We start from the raw sequence: 27,205 nt of genomic DNA on the forward strand, positions 1-27,205 counted from the left end.
AATAACTCAGTTTGCCCTTTGTGGTTCTGAAAATTCAGAATTAGTTTTGCTTGTTTGGCTGGTGCTGACAAGGTTTAACTACTGACATTATTTCATTTGTATGTGCTTCCACCTACAAGGTAGGAATATGTGAAAAACATTAATCTGTTGGGCAAGTTCTCTTGTGCTGTTTTCTTGTGCAATAGTGAAATGAAAGAACCCTTAGAACTGTGTATAAGATTTCTGGTTAGTTATTCAGTTCAGCCAATATCCAATAGACAACAACAGCAATGCAACTTCACCAAAATAGAGTTGATACATTATCCTGCTTTTAAGTAACATGACCTTCAGAGCAAAGCAGTGTGAAGGTCAAATTCATTTCAGGAATGTATCTATAATTACATTATCTTAATGACTTTCTTGTGTTGTACACTGTTTCTATAGAGCAAAGCTTTTCTTTGCTAGATAACATAGATGCTGCTTTTTCCAATGTCTAACAAAACCTTTTGAACAGTGTGGAAATTGCTACCAGGGTAGCCATAGGAGAAAGAAGGAACCACACAATCTCATCCTTTCCTCCATAGGGAAACTTCAGACTGGTCCCATTTCTCCTTTTGACTAGAAGAAACTTTGACCTTTATAGAGATCCAGATATAAGCCTATTTATATAAGTGAATAATAATAAAAAAAGCTTTGCCTCCAGGAGCATACAGCAAGCATGCCATTTATTTCCCTTTGCAACAAAAATGATTTAATTGTGTATTTAAAAATGCTTTTTCACTGTTACATAAAAGGGTTGTCTGCCAAGGGAATGTCAAGTATAATTACCAAGCTGCCTATTTGGTGTTGTTTATTTGCACATCCCATCTGAGATGAATTAAATGAATCTGCTATTCTTGAAAACTTGAGTGTCTGTCAGATGGAAGACAGAAGAAAAATGAGAATATAGTGGCTTATTCTTATTTAGGAATTGCCATATGCTGCCAACATTATCAAAAAAAACATTTGCAACAAAAATCTCAAACTTTGTATATTCCATTTGTAATATGCTCCTTTTGACGACTTGAAAGTTGGTGCTAGGTTGGGACTGAGAAGAGAGTTGATTCTTTCCACATTCCTACATATTGTGACTGACCTGTTTAAAAATAATAATTGTACCAAACCAAGAAGATTTGGAGGGTTCATTAACTACAAAACAGGAGATACAATTGACCTGAGATAGTTGCAGTTCATACTATTTCACAACTAACCCCCAGTAGTCAGCAATATGTCCTCAATGTGAATATTTTTGCACAAACCAATTTTATATTTTTGGCTTTGAAAGCTGTTGTTATACAAATGTAATATGTTGGCTTTTTTGAACAATCTCTACCCAAGCATAATCAAAATATGTGAGGTATAATTGTAAAATTGCCGTAGAGTATAGCTTATCCAATAGCTATCTGTCTACAAAAGTATCATGTTGGTTTTCGGTATTTCTCTTGATGTCTCATAATACTAAATGTAAGTGTATATGAGGACCCAGATTGTTGGGGGCAATTAAGCTGACTTTGTAATAATGCTGCTTGGTGTGTGTGTGAAAGCCCTAATAAGCAGGCATATACATAGAATGAAGCCTACTGCTAAGCTTGTAAGCCGCCCTGAGTCTTCGGAGAAGGGCGGGATATAAATGGAATTAAAATAAAAATAAAATAAAAAAAAATTAAATAGATTTTATAAAATAATAAATGGGTAAAAATATAAGAAATAGGTCAATATTTTGGGAAGGTGATATAATTGTTCTGAGCCTATGGTGTTGCACTTCTGAGTTGGGTTCATGTGCTGGCCCATATGTTCTTGTAACTTGGCAGCTTTAGTGCTGATAGGACTTCCCATGTGGTGGGGAAGCAGGTTATTACCAGTAGTTTATATGTGGGGATTCCCTTATGAGCATCTTTTATGATCAGCACTGTCCTTCTTTGTGTTAGCCAGTCTGGGTGGGAGCCTTCTACTAGCAGTTGGTTCATCTGTGCTGCTAGGCATTCATCTGTGCTGCTGTTAGCCAGTAGGTCTAGATTATGAATGGGTCAGGTGATGTCCAGCTCTTCAAGTTCTGTATGTCTGCTACTGTGATGGTGACTGGTTCCTGTTCTGGGAGATTTCTGTGGTCTGCTCTCAGATCCTGCAGTCATTTTGCACTGATATGTGTCTTCTCTTTCTTGCAAATGTTCTTCCAATAATGTTCAGTTTCTGCTGTTGGTGGTTGTACTGTTACTGTGTTGGGAGTATACTTTGGGATGGTTCTTTGGAAACAGAGCATTTATCTTCTTGGCCCCCTGCTTCTCTAGTGTATCTCCTTAGCCTGGTAGTCAGTGCTATGGGCCTTTGTTTAGCAGCCTCCAGGACTTCAGTTTGAGTCAGGTTCTTGAATTTTTTAGCAGCCATCTTTTCCCCAATCTTCACACACTTCTGCATTCCACCAGCTGACTAACCTCTCTCTGTGTTGCCTGGATCTTAACCTCTAATCTAATTATTCCAGGGCAGGTATGTACTGCTATTCTTCTTGATTCTGTAACCAAGCATCTCTCGTATTAAAGCAGCTGTGGCATATACCAGTTCATTTGTTGGAGTTATCACAATAGCGATAGTTGTTGTGAGGGCTCTGTTGGCATCTTTTAGCATACTATCTGATGGCCATTCTCTATTGAGCCTTGGGAACCTGTCTCAAGGCTTGATTGTAATTAGTTTATCCAAGATCTTATGCCTCGTATCAGCAGTTGTGCTCTTTAATGGAGAGGGTAATAATAACGTTCCATCTTCAGGGGTTGACTGTACTTCTGGTTATTCTTCTGGGTTTTCTTGAGTATGGGATACAATGTGTAGTTGGTCTATCTCAAGTTGTAAGAGCAGTTTCCTCTTCACAATGTTGAAGTGTTGGGTAATTAGCTGTTTCTTAATTAGTGTAGATTCAGGTCTTCTGTTCATCTACAGTTCCCTCACGCATTTCATATATCTCCTTCATTAGGTGTACTGTTGTATTTGCAGTCCAACAATTCCAGGTTCTCTTGTCTTTACCATGTATGGCTAGTTCCACTAGCCCATTTTTCATCAGATTGTCCCAGTACCTCTACATTTGATGTGGACCTTTTTAATCTGGGCAATGTCTAATCTAGCAGGACTCTTCTAGTTTATGTCACTGTCATATTTTCAGGTAGGCATCTGAAACTTTAGGCAGTCTTTGCCCAAAGACCCCTATAGTAAGGTATGTACCAGCCACTGCCAATGAAATATTTTATTTTAGAATAATGAATGCCACAAGACAATGTGCTCATATATTGCTGACCTTTAGTTCTCCTAAATGTTTTCTAACAATTTGTAACATTTTTTTATCTACAGTATCACAGTATAACTCCTCACCAGAAAGGATTTATTTGAGTAGAAAAGTTTTGATTCAATCTGAGTAAACATTTTGTTTTTCTGAACTGGAAGTCTACCAAGAGGATAAAAATGAGCTTTCCATCTTAGAAGAAATAGAATCTGTACACAGTAGTGATAGCTAAGAAACTGAAACTGAAATAGCAATGTATAAGTCTATTTGTCATACTGGAAATTTTTTCCCTGGGTTTTTTTAGTTCTTTTTCTAAAAGTAAGGATTTAGAAAAGTTAAAGGTCAGAATATATGACTTAATTTTATTTTCAGGATGATGAAGTATTCTGTCTTCCAACTTTTATTTCCTGTCAGTATACAGAATTAACAGATAATAATGAAGATCTTTTTAAAGTAAGTTCTGTTAGTGAACATTATTGTCTGACAAAATATACTTTAATCTATAATAAAAATACCAAGTAAAATAATATTATGAATATAATAATAATAATAATAATAATAATAATAATAATAATAATAATAATAATAATAATAATAATAATAATATAAAGTTGGAAGGGACTTGGAGGTCATCTAGTCCAACCCCCTGCTCAGGCAGGAAACCCTATACCATTTCAGGCAAATGGCTGTCCAGTCTCTTCTTAAAAACCTCCAGTGTTGGAGCATTCACCACTTCTGGAGGCAGGTTGTTCCACTGGTTAATTGTTCTAACTGTCAGGAAGTTTCTCCTTAGTTCTAGGTTGCTTCTCTCCTTGACTAGTTTCCATCCATTGCTTCTTGTCCTGCTTTTAGGTGCTTTGGAGAATAGCTTGACTCCCTCTTCTTTGTGGTAGCCCCTGAGATATTGGAACACTGCTATCATGTCACCCCTCACTCTTCTCTTCGTTAAACTACACATACCCAATTCCAGCAACCATTCCCTATATGTTTTAAACTCCAGCCCCCTAATCATCTTTGTTGCTCTTCTCTGTACCCTTTCTAGAGTCTCAACATCTTTTTTACATCATGGTGACCAAAACTGGATGCAGTATTCCAGGTGTGGCCTTACCAAAGCATTGTAAAGTGGTGTTAGTACTTCACTTGATCTTGATTCTATCCCTCTGTTAATACAGCCTAGCACTGTGTTGGCTTTTTTCGCAGCTGCAGCACACTGCTGTCTCATATTGAAGTGATTGTCTGTTGTAATTTTGGTTACTAAGTGACAGGGTTGTAAAACACAGCATTATGTGACTGTGCTGCTTAGTGACAGCGGTTCCTGCACTTCCAATTGCTCTTATTAAGCAAATTGTGCAATGCTATTTAGCATGGTGTCACAGTCACCATTTCCTACCTCCTTCTGATTCCCCAAATACTTTGCTTTTTGGAAGCTGGCAATGAAGGTCAGAAATGGTGATCAGAAATTATGATGTCACTGCAAGATGCTGTGACATCATAATTTTAAACTGGTCACCCAGTGCCCAGATCGTAATCACATGACCATTGGTATGCTGCCACAGTTGCAACTGTAAGAACCAGTTGTTGTTCACTTGTTTAACAATCACTTGTTAAGTGACCATTTTAATAAAACAGTGCTGAACTGTGATTACAATATTACCAAATGAATGAAGTGTATAAAATGGATAAAAAAGAGGTTTTCAAATAGAGAAATCCAAATTGGAAACGTTACTGTTAGATACAAAATCAAAGAATCTTTCCAAGATGTATAATTTATTGCTGGAGTGGCACATGGAAGATGAACAAGTGAAATCAGTGATGATTGATTGGACTAATGATGTGGGGCATAACCTTATGTTGGAGGACTGGGAGAGGATGTGGAAAAAGGGTATTAAGTTTACAGCATGCAATGTTTTGAAAGAAAATATGATGAAGATGATGTATAGGTGGTATTTAACAACGGTTAAACTTGCAAAAAATTATCATACACATGATAATAGATGCTGGAAATGTAAAGCTGTAGAAGGAACCTTTTACCACATGTGGTGGACTTGCCCCATAGTAAAAGACTTCTGGGAAAAGATTTATAATGAATTAAAGAAAGTTTTGAAAAAACACATTTATTAAGAAACCAGAAGCCTTCTTATTGGGTATAGTCGGAAAAGAAATTCCCCAAAAAGATGTTACTTTCTTTCTGTATGCCACAACAGCAGCGAGAATTTTGATAGCCAAGAATTGGAAGACACAAGAAATACCAACGGTGGAAGAATGGCAGATGAAAATGATGGACTACATGGAACTCGCCGAGCTGACTGGGAGAATCCGTGACCAGGGAGAAGAGTTGGTGGAAGAAGATTGGAAGAAATTCAAGGACTATTTGAAGAAATATTGTCATATTAACTAGTTTGAAATGGACTTGGAAGTGTTTATAGGTTGTAGTTTTAGAGTTTAATGTTTAGTATTAAGGATAATATGAAACAATGATTGTTAAATGATAAGAAATTAAATATAGATAGATATTAAATATGATTTAAAATTATGAAATAGAAATTGCTAATGATGATTTACGATGAAACGCAGATAGGGGGGATTCGAGGAAGTCACCTGAAAATGATTAGAAAGATTAGGAATAACGGAAGTTAAGTATTCTTTTTGTATTTTTGTTGATTGTATTGTTTATGTTATGTCTTGTTTTTTATATGCATTTTTTTTGTTTAAATATATGTTTTCATAAAAGCAATAAAAAAAGAAGCTTCTTCAATTCTGAATGAGCTTCTTGGATGAGAAGTGAAATGTTTTCAAAGAAAAAATGAAGAAAGTCCAGCTGCCTTTTGAAAAACATCTTTGGGACAAACATGACCTGGAATATTGAGAATAGGCATTTAGCTAGTATTTAATGAATAACTATTGGGATACCTCAAATTTGGGCATCTTTCACCTTTGCTATTTTTTTTCTGTAATGAAATATCTTTTTCCCTTCTTTTAGACAATTATCTCTTGGTGCCATAGCACATGGATTTCAGGACTGCATGTGAAGAGGTAGTGCAATTTTTTCTAACTTAAGTATGCACATATGTGCTTATTTTGTTTATTCTCATGATGAATATTGTGTGGATTATATGAATTATTAAATGGAGGTTTGCATATTTAAAGATAAAGCAAAACTTTATCAGCTTCACAGCCAGGGCAAGGACAGGTGGCTTCTTCCTTTCTTCAAATGTTTTTGTGTTTACAAAACCAAGCTTCACACAAATGTAAAGATGATTTTAATAGGGATATACTTCACTTAGTATCATAACTACAGCTATAAACATGCATATATAAGAAAACAATGAACCATAAAAAACTGTTTATGTGTTCATGGACACATTTATGCATGCATTCTTTTTATCCCTTTTAATTCCATGCTGACCATTGGACTATGAATGTGGTATGCAAAGCCTTTATTTTTCATTTTATTTACCTAGCTTTTTCTACATTTGTCTCCTAATCTTCCACTTCCTTCATTTTCCATAATCTAGCATCATTAAGCACTAATTATAAATAATGCTAGAAAATAAAAAAGTGTTAAGTATAATAATGAATTTATTAGCATTAACCCCAAACAAAAGAATATAAGCTTTAATTTATATGAGGCTCATCTGTCAGTTCCCTCTATGGGGAATTGAACTCATGGGTCATTGCTCTGTTCATGTGATTATATACAGTGCATTAGTTTTAGATGGTCTGTACGCTCTGGAGCTCAGGGGTGTTAGTGGAAGAAACATACAGAGGCCACTTTTAAAATATTCTACATAGCATACTTTTTTCCCCTTAAACTTTCAGACCAGAGGTACAGGTATTAGGTCATGCTCTTATGTATGAGGTACATGTAGAGAGAAATCCATTTTGATCTCCAATAAAGAACAGAACTCATAAAACCTTATACATGAGGACATGATGTAATACAACTTCCATATCTCTCTACTTTAAGAGTGTAAGAAAAAGGAAGTGGTATAATGGATAAATTTGAATAAGAATGGAATAAGATGATTAGAAACTATTCAGATAATTGCAAACAGTTTTGAATAAGCAAGCTACCATAAAAGGTGAAAAGAGACAAAAGCCCTGGATGTGTTCTTCTAAACATCTCTGAAGTAGTGTGTATTGTAATGTTTGAAAAGCCAAAGTGGGATCAGAAATTGATGCTACTGATAATTAAATGTCAAGGTCAAACTTCATGATAATATATATCACCATGAATTATTGTAGATCTGAAATAAATTAGAATTCTATTCATTCTAAAAGCTAAAAGCTCTTATTTATATACTTCACTGCTTTTTAAAGTCAAAACTGGAATAATAGTTTAAGGATGTATTGTATAGCTGCAACTATTGTACTGTGAAATATACTACAGGGGTTCCTATCACTGAATTGTGTTTGTGTGCTTGCTGGGATGTGTTTCATTTTTGCTTTTCTCATGCTTGATTTCCTTATTCATTCTGAATAAATTTTGCCTGTTTGCATCCCACTGCTCACTCTTATTTTAATTTCACTGTGGTGCTTAATTAGGCCTACTGTATAGTTAGATGTTATTTAATTCTTACCCTTAGCTTTTTTCATCCAGCTTTTTAGGAGATTTTATAAGGTAATTAGCCAGGAGCGGAATATAGTCAAATAACACAACATAACTATATACATTTCCCCCCTAAGAAATGTTATCCCAGGAAACCATCAAATGAATTAGGAACTGTTCTTCCAGAATACAGATCAACACATGTGTGCTATCCAGCTAACCTTATTTGGTGGAGATTAATAGAATTAAAATGTCACTCTGTATTTGTTTTTCATCATTCCTGTTTTTCCTTTCTCCTGAAAACCATATTTATTCTCTAGATTGAAAACATAGCATTGATTCCAGGTCTGCACACAATGCTCAGATATGAGCTTGCTGGAATTGATGAAATTTAATACTTATTCTTAATATTTAATATTTATTGGCTAACATAATGACTGCATATTTCATAACAGCCCCCCTGTGGTATTGGACTACTTTTCCTAGTATTTAAAGCCAGTACAACTTAAGGCTGGTCTGGTTGAGAAAGGATACTAGAATATAGAATTAACTTAAAAGGCTTACAAAATTTGTTCCTTGTTTCAAGAAACAGTTAGTTAACAATGGGATTTCCATAATTTGATGTGTATGCACTTGGCAACCCTCCAAAGAGGTTGTAAGATGTTGGGTATCTCTGTCTTGGATAATAAAATTTGGGGAATAACTGAACTAGAATAACTATCCTTGTGTTAATACTACTTCAGAGATTCTAGAAAGGAAAAGGGGAATGAAGCCAGATATCATTGCACCCTCCAAACATATAAATTGCCCATCTAGAAAATCTAACATGTCTTTAAATTCCAATGAAAGGAAGGTAAACATCAGCAAAATAATTAGTCAACTTATTTGGGGGGAAAGTGATAGAAAAGTTTTGAAGTAAAAAGTCTATAACCTGTTGTAGGTTATACAACATTTCTAATAGCCATAGTGGCCTTGGTCTTTCCAGAATAGCTGTGGATTGATTTTAATTTATCAATAAATTCACAAATATAGGCTACAGGCTGAAGAGCACTTGTATTGAATTTGTTTATTTATTTTATTTATTTTTATTACATTTATATACCGCCCTTTCCCTGAGGACTCAGGGCGGTTTACAGGGAATTAAAAATCAAACATACAAAAGTTAAAAACCAAGTTAAAAATATTAAATTCACCCTGTACTCTTAAAAACCCCAGTTAAAAATTTTCTCCTCAGCCTGGGCCCGGAAGCTCAAAGAGCCAGGTCTTCAGGCCCCGGCGGAATGATCGGAGGTCGGGGGCAGTCCTCAGCTCCACCGGCAGCTGGTTCCAGAGGGCAGGCGCTCCCACTGAGAAGGCCCTATCCCTGGGTGTCACCCGCCGGCAATCTTTTACCGGCGGAACCCTGAGCAGACCCTCCCTGTGTACATTGAAGAGCTATTTACTGGATTATAATAATAAAACAGAATTATCATGACTGGAACCTTTAGTGTTTCTGTGATCCTAGTTAAGGTCTTGGTTGTTGAGTAATCCTAATATTATTGATTAGATAACTCAAATGCTGTTACTTTAACGTAAAATTATCAGTTGAGTACTCTACCAAATAATGTGCAAGTTGTATTTTATATGCATATGTAGGATACTGAAACATTAGCCCTGCTATTTCAAAAGAGCTTTTTAGTTTATGATCACATTTTAGACATTTTAGTCCATAATCCATTTACAAACCCCAGATACATACAATATTTAAATGTTACTTAATGTCTGAGTTTCCAAATTTCTGTTAGTAATGTTTGCTATGCATGTTTCAGTATTTTTAGTTACTTCTGATAATTGGTGGAATTTTAATGAGGATCATTTGAGATCATTTATTTTATTGGTTTTCCTGAATATTCCAATTAAAAACTAAGGAAACTATTTTTGATCTTTTAGAATAAATAGTCTATAAACAATTTGAGAACTAAAAACTTTTTTTCTTCTGCCTTTTAAAGTCAAAGACAGGGATTTGTTTGCTACAGGATGGTAATCAGGAGCCTTTCAAAGTGCGGCTGCACTTAGCCAAAGACATTTTGACAATTCAAGAACAAGATGTCATCTGTGTGTCTGGTGAACCATTTTATTCTGGAGTAAGTAGCATGCTTTATAGTAACTTCCAGATTAAATCTGTTATATATTTTGAACTTTCAGAGGTTTTTTTCCACAGAGAAATATCAAATGAAGTTATATGTGTGGAATTCAGAATGAATATTTTGTCTTAAAAGACAACAACACTCAGGGAGATAAATTAGGAAGACTTCATGTTTCTTTCTTCTGGAATAAGATCCCTTGATCTTTGGTTTCAGGCTTGCATCTGGCTTCCATTTTCAGTTCTGATTAACATCTTGTTCCATGACTTCTTCTTAATTTTATATTGTTCCCCCACAATCTGATGATTGCAGATAGTTAGTATAAAAATATATTCTTAGCATAGTGTCATTCAAAATAAGCCGTCATTTTAAGCACCTTTTGTAAGAATGAAATGGAGTAATTTTATTTTTTATTTATTTTAATTCCATTTATATCCCGCCCTTCTCCGAAGACTCAGGGCGGCTTACAAGCTGAGCAGTAGCCTTCATTCTATGTATATGCCTGCTTATTAGGGCTTTCACACACACCCCAAGCGGAATTTTTACAAAGTCAGCTTAATTGCCCCCAACAATCTGGCTCCTCATTTTACCTACCTTGGAAGGATGGAAGGCTGAGTCAACCTTGAGCCTGGTGGGATGCGAACCTGCACTAATTGCAGGCAGCTGGTGTTACTTAAGGAGGCATTAGCCCACTGCTCCACCAAGGCAGTGGGATAATAGTTAATAATAACTTTGCTTTAAGGTTAAGAAGTCAGGGAAAATATTTTCTTAAGAATACACTGAACAGCACTAGATGATTGAGATTAAAATGTTGATTAAGCAAGTAAAGATAAATAAGGAGAATTTAGGAAGAGAATTCATGTCTTCTCAAGAATTATCCTATTAAATATATCAATAGAAGCCTTTTACCAAATTATATCTGATTTTACACATTAAAAGTTCCACAATTTTCTCTAATAAGCTAGAACATCTACTAGATATATTCTGTTGAACATTTATGAACACATTAACATTATGTGCAATTCATTACCTAATTTATATCCATTAGATAATGGAATTTACTATTTTTATCAGAGAAATAGCTCTAGGATTTTCTTCCTCTGAAGCTTTTTTATATGTCCAAGGTAGGGGGAATAATTTTAAACTTCACCAATATACCTCTTCCAATGGCTTCCCAGTTTTGTTTTGTTTTGTTTTGCTTTGCTTTGCTTTTTTTTTTAAATGAAGATAGGCTGGCACTACTCTCCAGCTGGAAAGTTCTTCATCATTCCATAAAGGACCAGTCTCTTAAGGAAAATCAGAAAAGGTGCTTTGGGTTTCCTTATCTAAAACAGAGAAATAAATACTATAACAAACTTGACATACCAGGGATAGCACTCCCACCATGTAGCTTTTAATTTTGAAGGAGAAATTTCCTTAAAATAACACTCTGGATAGAAATGTATTGGGATATAAGAAGAACTGGAGAAAAGAACCAGCACACACAGAATTCCAAACAAAATCTACAATTTCAGTCTAACTAAACAAGTTACACAGATGCCAATAAGATCTTGGACCCAAAAATATAGGCAAACCTCACTGCAGTAAGGATGGTTCCAAATGAACCTTTTGCAGGAAGATGCTTAATTCAGCTAGTTTTCCCTTGTTTCTTCTTTAACTTTGTTTTCCTGTTGAGCTATAATGTAAAGGATGTGTAGAAATCCTGGCCTTTTGGGGGGGGACATATTATTGTTTGAACAAATTGGTCAAAACACTCAGTTTCAAATGTCTGAAAAAATAAACAAAACAAATCATGAATAATAAATAATAAACCCTTATTGTCAAAGTACATGTGTACATTGAGATTAGCTGACCCTCCCCCCGTGCTCTCTCCCCCCAACACACAGTGATAACAAACCCTCCATCCTACCACACCATGTGAACCAACTACACCACACACCGGCCTCCCAAGTCAATTCTGCATAAGTTCACAGAGATTATGGCCCATTTAAAAGCCTAACAGCCCACGGATAAAAGCTATTTTTCAGCCTGTTGGTACGGCTGGCTATACTCCTATATCTCCTACTGGATGGTAGGAGAGTAAAGAGATACCGTCCAGGGTGTGAGTCATCCCTGAGAATCTTCCTCGCTCTTCCAAGGCAACGAGCCCTGGCGATGTCATCCAGTGGTGTCAGGGAACAGCCCACAATGTCTTGTGCTGTGCTCACTACCCTCTGTAATACTTTCCTGTCTGCGGCTGTCAGACCAGCATACCAAACCACAATACCATACGAGTGTATGAAATAGGCTGTTGTGCCAAATCAAAATATTGAATTTGTCACATCTCTTTATAATATTTCTTTTCTTTAGCATAAGGTAAAGGTAAAGGTTCCCCCGCACATGCGTGCTAGTCGTTTCCGACTCTAGGGGCCGGTGCTCATCTCCGTTTCAAAGCCAAAGAGCCAGCGCTTGTCCGAGGATGTCTCCATGGTCATATGGCCGGCATGACTAGCACGGAACGCTGTTACCTTTCCACCTTAGTGGTCCCTATTTTTCTACTTGCATTTTTACGTGCTTTCGAACTGCTAGGTTGGCAGAAGCTGGGACGAGTAACAGGCGCTCACTTTGCTACGCGGCACTTGGGATTTGATCCACCAAACTGCCGACATTCTGATCGACAAGCTCAGTGTCCTAACCCACTGAGCCACCGCGTCTTTAGCATAGGATCCTAAAAAAACACAATATTCACCCTTATTCATCTTAGTTATCTACACAACCCCTGCCATTTGACAACAGATTATTACCAAATACCAAATTATTCAGTAGAGTGAAAGCTAAAAAGTAACTGTGAAGAGTTCCTGAAAGACTTTTAACTGGGTGCATGGTCAACCAAATAACATTATCTATGACTGTTTAAATAAGTCTAAAGTGATACATGTTGGGGTATAAATCTTAACTTTATATATGCACTTCATATTTGTCTCTAACTATCCATGAAAAAATAATATAATTCTGATGTGAAAAAATCCCTTTTGAATCATGGTGGAGAGGTCATTGAAGATATGATCTAAATGTATGACAAGTACAAAAAAGGCAAATCCATGCTAAGGATTATTAAGATTCAGACTGAAAATAGAACTGCCAGCATTGTATTGCCTCAATACAAATCTCTAGGTTGCTATGTTTGAAAAAAGGATATATAAGTGGAAGAAATACAGAACAGAAAAAAGGATATGTAAGTGGAAGAAATTCAGAACAGGAAAACAAAATGGTTAGGAAGCTTGAACCCTCATTATGAAAGCATTTGGGTCTCTTAACACAGAAAATTGTAGAAATAGTCAAAGCTATATAATACCATGGATACTATGAAGACAGTGAACAGATCCCTCAAAATGTTAGGAAGTGTGATTCAAGGAAGCTGCTGGCAAGATTTTAAAAAGATGTTTTACATTGTTCTCCATACAGAATATAATTAATCGGTGGTGATGGGTATTAATTTGGATAACTTTAAAGAGGATTATCTAAATTCACAGAATGCAGGTCTATCATCTTGAAGTGTATTATACTTGGACAGTGGCAAATTGTCTACAAATGCCTGCTACATGGGAACAATGTTAAAATGTAAGAGCTACTTTCTGTGATTTTGTTCAATTTCCTTTTAAAGCTATCAATATTAATGGCCTCAAGTTAATTAATCCTGTATACAACTGATTGGCTCCTATAAGAAACAAAATGCTGAATTTATGCAGATTTTGGCCCAATGCAGCAAGGCTATTCATGGACTTTAATGCTGATTTTAAAAGAGATTGCCTTACATTGGTCAATTGAACATTTGAGAAGACCTAATGCCTAATCACGGAGATTTAGATATTGAAAAATGACTGCATATATATATTTGTGTTATGCTTTTATAGTTGAATCACTTAGAATTACAGAAAATAAAAAAAATATCACTTAAGTACAGTAGTTCTCAGTTAATGAAACTGGAATTTCCATTGCTAAATGATGCAGTAGTAAAGCATGACATGATGTGACCACATTGCTTAGGGATGGTAATTCTGGTGCTTCCCATTGCTGCTGTTAAGCAAGGATCAGAGGTTATTTAGTGGGTATCTCCTGGCAAATTCCTGCTGCTTCCAACAGGCAAAGTCAGTGGGAAGCTGGTAGGAAATTAAAACTCCCAGACTGCTCACAAGCAGGCTGGTGGGCAGGTAAGTGGCTGCTGCTGCCTACAGGAGGGTATGAGAATGGCCAAGTGCCACAGTACAAGCATAGTGAAGCTTGGGGTGGCTGCTGTAATGTGTAGGGTGAGGGAGAGCCCAGCGGGTCACATGTGGGTGAGATAGGGTTGGTTGCTGCAGGGTGCAAGATGCTGGCATAGTGCAAGCATGGCAGGACTTGTGGCTACTGCAGAGTACATGAGAGTGCACAATGGGCCAGCGAGGCATGATGCAAGTGTGGCAGGACTCTGGGTGGCTGCTGCAGTATAGAGGAGGCTTATCCACATGTATCACAACCTTCTATGGTAGCTTCCCCATTGACTTTGTTTGTGGAAAACTAGCAGGGAAGATTTCTAATGGCAGTCACATGTCTGTGGAAACCTATGGGAACAAACTCACTGCAACTGTATAAGTGTAAGCTGGTTGCCAAGCACTCAGCTCTTCATCATATGAGAGAAACTGGGATGGCTGGAACTTTGAGGGCAAGTCACAAGTATTACACTACCACACTGTCATAATTTCGAACTGTCACTGAAAAAGTGGCCATTAAACCGAGGACTACCTGTATTTGTGTTTTGTCATTCAGATCACCACTTTAGGTAAATATGTTTTGCAATATTATATGTGACAATACATATTTGAAATTCAAAACTCCAGAATGGTTATATAGCACAAAGCCAAAAAAAAGACAATGCAGTGTGATTGTGGTTGTTTTTAAGGAAATGTTTAAATCTGATTTATTTTTCAGGAAAGAACTGTAACAATTAGAAGACAAACTGTAGGAGGATTTGGATTAAGTATAAAGGTAGTATAATATTCTTCCTATTGCTATATATATGTGTGTGTGTGTGTCTGTGTGTGTATCAAGTATGGATTTTATCTTTTAGGGAATATATTTAATAAGATCAGTGGGTTGCCATTGTATTGTATTCTTTGTCCATTTATTGTATCATGAAAGCTTTTATTAGAGATTTATTTACTTTTACAATTCTGTAGACAGTCAATCAAACTGTGATCTTAAGTGGCACTTAAAATGGGTATTAATAGAATATGAATTAAAATAGCTGTCACATTACAGCCAGTGAATAAATCCAAATTTGTTTGCTAATAAGACTGAAAATGTTATTTTGGTATTATCAATTTTGCTATAAGTAGATATGTTAAATTATCCAATTATCTTAGAAATGATAAGATAGAAAATATGTTGAGAATACCATACTGAAATATGAGGCAATGGGCATTCCCTTATTCCATTATTATATTAAAACATGTATGTTATAGAGTGCTGCCCAAAATTGCATTTTACTGTCCTTTCATGCAGTGAGAGATAAATAAAAATCATGAATATATTGTCCCCTGAAATAATTGCATAAAGCCTGAAATAGAAAATATATAAACAGTTTGTTCTCAAATGCTTTTGATGTCCGTCTTACTTTACTAAAAAGTTGCAATTAAAACATCAATATTTACTGATGGTTTTTTTTTTAGCAAATTAGGAAATTAACTTTTGTAGTTTCTGCTTCTTGAGTTCTTCTAATCATTTTCCTCTATTATATTTTTCAAACCTAAATGTGTGATATGAATGGCCGACTATCACAAAATGGAAGCTAAGGGTCCAAGATGCAAAAGATTTGTCTTACCTTTGTCACTTTTTGGAACTGGCCATGATTCTGAAGACTTATTTTTTAGGGGTTACCTTTGTTTGTTTAATCCAGCAACAAGAAATGGCAAGCAACTCCTCCTTTGTCTGCATTCCATGTCAGACAATCACACTGGTGACATCACAAAGAGCTGGTCTCCATGCATTCAGGGTAATTCTCTGCAGCAGGGAGCTTTGTGTATGGATGAGTGCTTTTACCATCAGAGTTCCAATTCACATTGTAATAATAAGGCTACTCCATGCAGATGACAGCATAAGGTTGTATCTGCATTTATACCATTACTATAATCAGAAGTAGGGAAGAGCTGTTTTCAGATCTTTTCATGTCACATCGAATGTACAAAGACAATGACCAAATGGGCTTATCTCATTAGCTTCTCCATTCTTCTTCCTCTCACGCCTCAGAATAACATTCCTCAACCCCCAGAAATGCATTATCTTCTTCCTGGCTTTAGAATTAACCTCAGTGACCCATTCTTTGAAGGCCTCCATCAAAATCTACCTTTTTAAAATTTAGAAACAGTTCATTTACTGCTGTCTTGATTGTTGCTTTGAGCTTCCGCTTAACTCATACTATCATTTTAAGATTCCGTGTTATCAAAATTGGTTCAATCAAACTGTACCAGCACTAAATCTGTTTTTCTAAAGAGGTAAATAATGTTCATTTTCAGAGCCATCTCTAACACAAAGAAATTCCCATGAATATTTATTGTAGGTTTGATTGCATATTGCATACAATGCACACAGAATAATTTTATTTTTACACATTAAAAATCTCAAACAGCCAATCAATATTTAAATAAAAATATTTTTTTTAAAAAAAAATAACCCCCAAAGTTCTGATGCTTGAATAGTGAATTTTGGTGTAGAAAAGCCAAAGAGGACTGTTTTAAAAAAATAAATTAATTTATACTTTCAAAGCCTTTTTCCTTCTTTCCCTCCTGGCAACATAAACCAATGGACTGTTTAAAAAGTAGAGAAATGTGCCTTCAGATTATTTTGCTTTTCATTTGTTTTTTTACCCCTCAGTGTGAAACAGTCATTTGTTAACTATCTTTGAATTCTTATTTTATTTTGTGCCAGATTTTCTTTTCATTTTCTTACTAACCTTTGTGCATATAAGAATGGAAAACAGAAAATCAAAATTAACCAGGGAATTAGGCCCATTTGCTTTTCATGAAGTGGGTTTGATGGCATAATACTATGAGAAATATGGGAAAACGTGTAATGAATTTGTAATTCCTTTGTCAATAATTTGTTCTTTTTTATATATGCAGAACATCACGATATTGCCAGGATTTTTTTTCCTCCTTGACAAAAGGACTGATTGCATTCATGTGGTCATTAGCAAAAAGAATGATGAAACTGTTATTTTATTCATTTCACATTTTTTTAAAAAAAACCTAAAGCTAAAGAAATGTAGTATTTATAAGTGAAGTTTGATCTCTTTATTTGATAGGGAGGAGCAGAGCATAATATTCCTGTGGTTGTTTCCAAAATTTCCAAAGAACAACGAAGTAAGTTGTTACTCAGTTTGTTTAATAAAATTAACTGTGTGTTTCTTTTTTTGGGGGGGAGGGAGAAATTTCATTACAAACGTGAGCACAATATGCTCAATATTTACTATGCACCAAGTGACTCAGAATACTAACAAGGACTAAGAGCAGTAGAATTCAAAAAAGAAAACAGTAAAAGAATAACATAGACCAATCCAAACCCAAACATGTACTTCATAAAATTAACCTGCATCTATATAATATGCTGGTTCAGCTCCTGGAAACGAACTAGATGAACACCTGAATCCCATCAGATCAGACATTATTTAATTGCTGGGATGTGGGGCATCTGAAGTCTTTGCAGATTTGTAGGTTAGACAGAGATAATTGGAGACAGCCCCCCTTTTTTTTCTTTGTGAACCTATACACTAAGATTTTTCTTTTAGATTTTTAGAGAAATCAATTAAGGCACTCCGGCAGTGGTGGGATTCAGCTAGTTCACACCACTTCGGCAGAACCGGTAGCTAATTTTTTGTTGCCCAGGCCCAGAATGGACTTCCAGAAGCAGCATCCACACAGAGAACCAGTTGTTCACATGTTTGAATCCCACCACTGCACTCTGGGTATGGGATAAACCTGCAGTTTATTTTTCAATTATTTTTTATTGTTCTATTTATGTATTGCCCCACTGATACTGCTAGTGGAAAATTATAGAGAAGGCTGAAATGAAAAACACCCTTCTTTCCTTCCCTCCCTCCCTCCCTCCCTCCCTCCCTCCCTCCCTCCCTCGTCCTTTCTTTCTTTCAGCGGAACTCTCAGGCCTACTGTTCATAGGAGATGCAATTCTACAGGTAGGTAAACAAGTTCTCTTTTAGTCAGATCCTATACATTTATTTTTCCTGCATGCAAACTCGAAGACCCTTTCCTCAAATTATTATTTCTTCCTCAACAGATTAATGGAATTAACGTAAGAAAATGCAGGCATGAAGAAGTGGTGAGCTTTTATAACCTTTTATAACCCATTCCAGTTTCTAACGTAAATTGACGTCGCTGCACTTTTATTAGTTGTTCATTATGCTCCCACATAATTTAACTCTATTTTACTCTGAAGTTGTTAAATGATTATAATATCTGGATAGTGTACCTTTTTCATTGATGTGATATCACTCATATTGTATTAGGATTTTGTGATTCAATTTTTTTCTGGAGTTATTTTGTATGCACAAAGTTTTGGGGAAACACTGACTTTTGCTAAGTGTGTTCTCCCCCAATAAAAAAATATAGAATTGGAAATAGTTTGTTGAACATATTTTATTTTCAATCCTCTAGGAAGAGGGGGGAAATGGCATTTTTCTGTCACCTGTAACAGTTGAGACTACTTCCTTTTGCCTACTTTGAGAATCTCTTTATGTAGGCCTGGAATATTGTAAGACAAAACTAGACTCTTTCTCATATAGGTCTCGCTTTAATAAAACAAATGAAGTGTCACTTGCAGGATAGCAATTTATTTTGAAGGATTTTTAGATGTTATTTTAAACCTTCAGGCTTTACAAGGACATTTAAAATATTTTCTCATGCTTTATCTTCAGAAGATACAAGATAAAAGGGTCAGAGAGACAAGACAAAATCAAGATGAAGAATACACAGTTTTCAATAGGTTATTACAGATAAAATACATATAAATTCACAAGCTTGGTGTGAAGATTTTGTTTTTGCATCTCATTATAACTATTATTTGAAGTAAAATTCTCACTTGTGTCAATAGGAATTTTACTTCAATGTAAATAGTTGGTATGGAAGTCTGGGTCTGGTCTAGTTTGGTACCATAATGGGAGATAAAAAGTTTCTCTTATCCCACCAAATTACTGATTCAGGTCAGATTACTTGTACTTGTTAAGGTCTCATTGCCTGCTTGGCTCTATTTTAGTTAGCTATTTTTAATAAATGGGGGGGGAGCTTATAACCAAGGAATTTAAGAATGTATTAAGGAGGTTCAAGCTGAGAATCAGTCAGGCTGAGAACCTCAAGTTTGAGATTCTTGAGTGGATTTTAAATTTTCCTGAACCCATTGAGAGAAAATTGTTATTTTTTCCCATCCATTCTAATATATATTCATTTAAATTCTTAGAAAGAAAGCAGTTTAGTATAAGAATGTAAACAAGCATGCACACAGAAATACACATGTATAAACACGGATATATGTATGTTATTTGGTTACAAAGTCAATTCTATTGCCTTCAGTTCTATTAACTCACCCTTCGTTTACCACATCTAGAATACCATGAGATCACTTACCATATAGTCGAAATGGACTGTATTATGTGTAGATGCTTGGGGTAGTTCTCTAATCAGTACAATACCCAAGTGTCCTAGGATTTATGATTTTGCCCAGCATATTTGTTTAGCATTTCTTTTGATGTCTGATTCATTTGTTCAGTAAAACCATTATTTGATAATGATATGCAGCACTGTGGGAAATAATTTTTTAAAACAAACATCTACAACCTAACATTTCAATCTTTCAAAAAAATTTTTATGGGGATACATTTATTTTCTTTCAACTGCTTTGAATATATTACTCAGCTTATATATGAATTATGGTTGTAAGTCATTAAATTATACGTTGAGGCATCACATGATAAGAGCTGATTTTTGACATTTTTTGCAGAAGTTATTAAGCAAATGCTATGGTTGTTAAGCAAATCTATTTTGTCCAGTGGCAGGGGTTTTTTCTTTGCAAACCAGAAATAAATGCCAGAAATTGGCAAAAAAAATGTCAAAAATTACAGTCATGCGACTGTGGAATGCTGAAAACGGCCGTAAAGGTAAGCTGATTGCCAAGCATCCAAAATGCAATCACATGACCACTCTTGTGGGTGTGGGTGTGGGTGTGCAACCATTATAATTTCAAAATCCAGTCATACATAAATAGATTTTGGGGGGTCTGCTGTAACTCTGAATGGCTGTTAAGCAACTGTTGTAATATGAGAGTCATTAAATAAGAACTTCTTTCTTCTATGAGACAAACAATATGTAACTTAACATACGTTACTGTATAGATACAGATAACTATAGGTTATTGTTGCCTGTTCCCCTGGTAGAGGATTGAGTTAATTTTTAAAATATAATTTGTAAGAATTTGAGAGCATTCTAGTGTAGGAATCTAAATAAGAGTACATGGGAAGAAAATAAAGTTCTAATTGTAAAGCAGTTTGATGGCTTACAGATTTGATATCCCTGAGGAATGTAATTTTATTCTCTACTTTAATTTTCTTGATCAATAAAGGTTTGATTCTATTAATATGTATCTTTTAAATGACAGCTGTTGGATATGAGAACGAGATACTGTTTTCATCAAATTTTTTAAACTGAACATATTCTTTACGGTATCATATTGGTAGATTAGTATCATATTGTAGTTTTCTTTCAGTACCATGTATAAAACTTGTTAAATATCTCATTTTAATAATTTCAAAATTCCTGATGGATTTTCATGATGGAGCAATCCATTTTTAATTAGTCGGCAAAAGCTATTTTTAAAGCCAGAGTAATTTGAAAGTCTTTAGGGGTATATCCCATAATTTTTATTTTAAATATTAGGTTTAGGATGTAGTTTACCAGCATGTAAAGTATATTTTTGTATCCAGCAAAGTTTCAATCTATTTCCCTTTCACACTTTTCCCCACCCCAACCCCCCAATAAAATTAAAGTTAACCATAAAGATGCTTATCCTGGGAGAAAGTGATGAGAAGATCTATTGAAAACCTCTCAAAAGACACCTTTTCCAATCTTCAAGGCTCCATATATACTTTAAATTTTTAAATGCAAAAATCATATTTTTGCTGGAGGCTAAAACATGTGATGAATGATTGCAGGAATTGAGTATGTTTAGTTTGATGAAAAGAAGGACTAGGGTGACATGATAGCAGTGTTCCAAAATCTAAAGGGTTGCCACAGAGAAGAGGGAGTCAACCTATTCTCCAATGCACTTGAAGGCCGGACAAGAAGCAATAGATGTAAAACAATCAAAGAGAGAAGCAAAGCAAACAATCAAAGAGAGAAATTTTCTGGTAGAACAATTAATCAGAAGTTGTAGGTGCTCCTATGCTGGAAGTTTTTAAGAAGAGATTGAACAACCATTTTTCTGAAATGGTATAGGGTTTCTGGCCTGAGAAAGGGGTAGGATTTCCAAGATCCCTTCCAAATCTGTTATTCTATTATTCTGTTATATCTACTTGTGTCTTTTTCTAAAGCTTTTCTTTGATAACAGAAAGAAGCAAGCTTTGATTTAGAGTCCTCTGAGAAGATACCCTATTCAAAGAAACATAAATTCTGTTTTTAAAGTACACTTGTTATATTTTAAGTGGAGGAACTGGCATAAATGTTGACAGATGACTTCTTAAGTATTTGGATGAATTTTCAAATCTTGGCTAAGTTTTCAGAAAGTTCTGAAAACCTTTGTTCAGGCCAATTAAAAGAGCATAATGTTTGGAGATATCTTAATTCAATTCTGGAATAAAGTACAACTGTCAGATGGAATCATCACGTCATAAATAAGAAAGGCTTTGCTTGTTGTTCCACAGAGATAGGATTCACCCACACCTTCATGAAAAGCATCCTGTAGCTTTTTTCATGGCTACACTATTTCCTAAAGAATGTGACAAATGCATACAGCCTCCAAGTGACCTAGCAGCATGGAGTAGTGTTTTATCAATTTTGTGTTTATGTTTCATTTTACTAAGGATCTATTTTTTAAAGGTAGCATTGCTTGTTTTTGAAGGAGATGGCCAAGGAAACTTTTAGAAAAATATAAAGAAGTTTTAATTGCTTACCATTTATGTCAGCTGTGATTTGAAAATGTTTGACCAGTTATCTTCTGAAACTGATGTGAAATAATTTCAGTGTTGTCACTTCATAGTGTCAGCAACATTCTGTTTTCCTTGTGACCTAAATTTAATTGCTGCAGCTAAATATTTGTTTATGTTTATTATGCAGTAATGTAATAATTTTAAATGTAGACAGAGTATGTAATAGAATGGAAATTATAACAACCAACACTTTCCCCTGTAAAGTCTAAGTGCTATCGTTACTGCTACTATACTCAATCCTGTATAGGGATACAGTTAATTTAAGAGTAACCCCCCAATAAAATAAATTATTTCATTGGAAATAGATTCAGTAGAAAAATATTTATAATGGATTCCTCAAATTTTAACTTGTAATGGATCACTCACAAGGTGCTCATGATCTGATTCTGGAATTCTGACGGTTACCACCACCCCATGTTCATGTGGCCTTTTGCAGCATCTCACTGTCATGTAACCGTGATTTATGTTTTTGATGAAAAGCAGTGTTTATTTACAGTTTTCAGCAAAAATGTCTCATAGTGAACAATGCATTTGCTTAATGACTGTGCCTTCACTTAACAACCATGATGGTTCACTTAAGAACTGTTGCAAAACCCTAATAAAATCAGGCTGTTCCCATAATGACCAGTTTTATGACCATCATAACCTACAACCATAATAAGTAGGGTCTAGTTTGGTCGTAAGTCAAGGACTACCTGTACTTTAATCTATATGTCAAATAAACTATGATATAATTTTATAACTTTATAAAGTAAAATCATTTCATTAGAAATAAGCAAAAGGAAAACAATAACATTTAAAGCCATATATTTAATTAGAAGTATAAGCCTGCTTACTTTTATGAAATTCTTAAATTTGACATTCACTTTGAAGGTAATCTTATTCTAGTAAATCAGGAAAAAATGGTATTTGTTTGGCTTAAATCAGCTTTTGTTAAAATGCTGCAACTTGCAGAACAATGGCAGGATGTAAATTGCTTGTGACTTTTCTTTCAGCATACCGAATTAATCAACATAGCCTATTTTCTTTCCATCTGTTCTTTTTTCTCCATCCATTGTCATTTTTTCTGGGTAGTGAATGTTAGGTCAGATGGTTAGAGCTTTGCATAAAAGCATCAGGCATGATTGTTCTTTCTTTGAGAAAAATGTAGTTTTCTGGAAAAAACAACACTTGGGTTTCATATAGAATTTTGGAACCATTGGATGCTTTGCATTTATACTTTGTCAATTAAACTGCTCAAAAATACATGTAAGGAAGGCATTTCCTGGGTCTTCTTGCAAGAGATTGTGGTCCACATTTTGAGAAATGTTAAGTATTGTTGTATTCTTTTGCTTTGGCTTTTCTATTGAGGGATTTTTTTTATTTAATCAGCAGAGTAAATAGGTTTGTGTGTTTTTCAGTACCTTTTTCTTGTTTCAATCTGATTTCCACATAGTTGCCTTGTTTTCAATTTCTGTATCAAACAAATACATAACTTTATTCTGATAAGCCATCTGTTACTTCTCCAATACAAAGCTAATATAATATAGTTCTGTTATTTTGATGCCTGTTTGTCAACAATAAGTTAAATATCTCGCACTAAAAAGCATATGGATATTAAATCATTTGTCATATCTGTCACATAAATTAATATAGTGATGGTTACATAAGAACAGTGAGTGGTTAATCCACCTTGAAAAACTAGCAAAATATAGAAAACTCTATTATGAATTACAGCTTGATATGTAAACGGGATTTTTTAAAATTAATCCAAGTCTCAAAAGAAAAATAGCTGTTTTGCATATAATGGAGACATTAAGACAAGATGTTGCATAAAGTGAATTTTACCTAAAAGAGAGCCAGTAGTTAAGGCACCAGACTAGAAAGCAGGAGACTTTGAGTTAATTTAACTGGATGGCCTTGGGCCAGTCACTCTCTGTCAGCCCAACTCATCTCACAGGGTTGTTGTTACAGAGAAAATAGGAGGAGGAAGATGTGTTGGATGTGTTCACCACCTTGAGTTATTTGTAAAAATAATAAAGGTATGATAAAAAAATCTAAATAAATAAAAAATGAGGCTGCACAAAACCACTCAGAATGTTGCTTTGTTCTCTTTACAGAACAGCCTTCTATACATAATGTTTGAAGCATCAAAATACTACAAGTAGTCTTCACTTAACGACTGTTCAAAGTTACAACGTACTTTCCCAGAGCTACTTACGTCTTGATTTTGAAGTTCCAATGGCCGCACATCACAGTTACATGATCATATTTTAGCCACTTAGCAACTCTCTCACATTTACAGCTGTTTGCAGCATCCCATAGTCACATGACCACTATTTTTGATTTCCAGCAAAAACACCCATTGAACAAATTGGGTTTGCTTAACAACCAGAGTGTTTAACAGAGGTGCTTTGCTTAATGACTGCAGTGTCTGGTTAACTACTGCCAAAAAAAATCCTTGTAGAATTGGGCTTGGTCATGTAACCCATTTAATGACTGGGGTCAGTTATGGTCATAAGTCAAAATCTACCTATATACATTCATTTCCAATTAGGATCATATGTAGGAGATGACCAAGCTGACCCAAGGGAGGGATTAAACATGTCATCAGTCTTAAGCCCCTTTGTACCCACAAGAGATCTAAGTACAGCTCACCTTGAATTCCATTGACTCCAATTTGCTTGGATTGTTAGTAGGTCAGATTCTTGTAGAGAACTTAAGCTTGCAATAAAACTTTATATTCATTTGAACTGCCTGGGATTTCATGATTTCTCACGCTTGACATCATATTTTTTTATTCCATGCTAGGCAGTCAATTTCTACATGGAATAAAGATGAATTTCACAGTGCAAAAAAATCTCAAAAAATCCCATTAAATGTGGGTTTGGGGCCTGGTTTCTTTCATATAAACTTTCAAAATGATTGACCATTGCTGTGGTTCCAAATTCTGTCCTATTCTACATATCCTGTAACAATGTCTTTAAATAAGACTATTCTAAATATGTTGATGTAGCCAAAAAAGGGGAAAATGGCATAGAACTGGTCATATTAACCAAAAATGTGCTGAAATCCATTTGGATATAATAATAATCCTTAACTTTAATACACTTGTGTAAAATATATATTTCAAGATACTTTGAATAAGAAGAAATTCACTATCAACTGTCCTTTATAGATTCTCAAATGTTCATAATAGTCTGGTTTTATAATTCAAATATTAATACCAACTATTTTATGTAAAACTTGTTGATAAAGTGTTTAAAAATAAGCTGGGTTAGCTATATTTGAGCAATCTAAAATAATTAACAAGCAATTTTTAAATAAATGAACAGCTGGGTGCTTTTATAATTTAATGTAAACTTTATAAGCCATGATTCATTAATATATTGAATGAAAGTCTTTAGTGCTGCAGAATAATGCAGATAGTAGAAATGTTATCCATCTGTCCATCCATATGTGCACTCACACATGTGTACGCACAAATACACAGACATATTTGAGCATGACTGCAAAATGTATAGTTAATTAAAGCTACTGCATTGTAAACTGCCCAGAGTCACTTGAGATAGTGAGATGGGCAGCAAATAGATTTAATAATAAATAAAGTTATAGATAGTTCCAACTGGTTTTGAAAGATGTGCACAGCATTGTTTTTATATACTGCTCAAAAAAATAAAGGGAACACAAGATAAGACATCCTACTATTAAATACAGTACATTGTGTTGTTTAAGTGTTCCCTTTATTTTTTTGAGCAGTACATATTCTGTTTCAGCATAAAATATTTCTATATTGATGAGTACTTTTGCATTTTTTTCCAAGGAAAACAATCCTTATAATATATTTAGAATGTATAGACAGTTTACACAAAAGGGTTTACCTGGACATTTGTAATGTTTCTTTTTATAGTTAATGAGATATTTTTAGTCTCTCATAAACTAATGACTATTCTGATAAAATTGTTAAGTAGATAAGTATTCTGAGATGCTAGACTCCAGATACACCTAGATCCTGAGAGTGCAGCTCCTAAACCTGGCTTCTGACCATGCTTGCTGAAGAATTTTGGAACTAATTTCATAATGCATGTAAAGAGTATCAAGGCATCTTGAGCTGGTCTATGGAATCATTTGTCAATTATTGCAATGGTGCTTCAAATATCATGCTAGCAATTTTTGTACTACTGAAACCATAGAATCTTGTCTAGGGGAAAATGATAGCTGAAATGATTCTCTCTGCCTCCAATAGAAACCATAGCCTGAATATTAATTAAGTGCTGTCAAGGGTATCTTTTACTAAGAATATTTTCTAATTAGGAATATGAAATGATAGTAAAAGAAAAGCCGCAATGGGACAAAATTAAAGATAAATTCTAAGAAAAAAACTATAATATGGTTGGTTTTGGTTTTTAATTACCCTGTAAACCGCCCTGAGTCCTTCGGGAAAGGGCGGTATATAAATGTAATAAAATAAATAAAATAAATAAATAAATATCCAAAGAGTGCAGTGGCCATGCAAATGTCTTCATATGTTCTGCTTTATCTTCAAATGGTTTGATCAATAAAAGCTAGTTAGATTTAGGACTTTTTAAAATAATACTATAATGCTGATCTAATAGCTTGCATTTTTATAATTATTTGTCAATCTTCAAATCTATTTGTCAATCTGTGCTCTATGCAGGATAATGCTCATATCCCCAGATTACAATAGTTTTTGAATTACAGCTCCCATCGTTCTGTTAAACATGATTATGGGCATTATAATCTATAAATATTACCAGTTATGATTAATCCTGCACATACAAAAGAAAAGTGATTCTTCTTTTAGATAAATAAACAGGTTGATTGAAAGATGACATAAGTTTCACTCTAGATACAAGTTAGTAGAAAGTATTTCAACATCACAGTTGCTTTTTCTTGATATGCATTAAATGTTTTAAACTGCAGTTCAGTCCATCTTTAATGTTTTTCCTAATAGAAATGGAGCTAAAAATAAATTTATGAGATTCAGTGTGTTGCTGATATAACTGCTTACAAATGTGCAAAAC

At 34.7% G+C, this 27,205-nt stretch overlaps 1 protein-coding gene across 1 annotated transcript in view; it reads left to right on the plus strand.

Annotated features, from left to right (window-relative positions):
• Window positions 1–6,292: 6,292 nt before the first annotated feature.
• Window positions 6,293–27,205, plus strand: part of SNTG1 (syntrophin gamma 1) — a gene marked incomplete at both ends in the record, with an annotated part of 103,055 nt that continues 82,142 nt past the window's right edge. Inside the window, 6 exons of the mRNA XM_083359994.1 lie at window positions 6,293–6,319; window positions 9,824–9,958; window positions 14,906–14,962; window positions 17,277–17,334; window positions 18,121–18,164; window positions 18,266–18,307. Of these exons, the coding sequence (XP_083216120.1) occupies window positions 6,293–6,319; window positions 9,824–9,958; window positions 14,906–14,962; window positions 17,277–17,334; window positions 18,121–18,164; window positions 18,266–18,307 (363 nt within the window). The remainder of the gene's footprint in view (window positions 6,320–9,823; window positions 9,959–14,905; window positions 14,963–17,276; window positions 17,335–18,120; window positions 18,165–18,265; window positions 18,308–27,205) is intronic.

This window comes from Vipera ursinii (assembly GCF_947247035.1).
Source record: "Vipera ursinii genome assembly, chromosome: 3".
NCBI classification, from domain to species: domain Eukaryota; kingdom Metazoa; phylum Chordata; class Lepidosauria; order Squamata; family Viperidae; genus Vipera; species Vipera ursinii.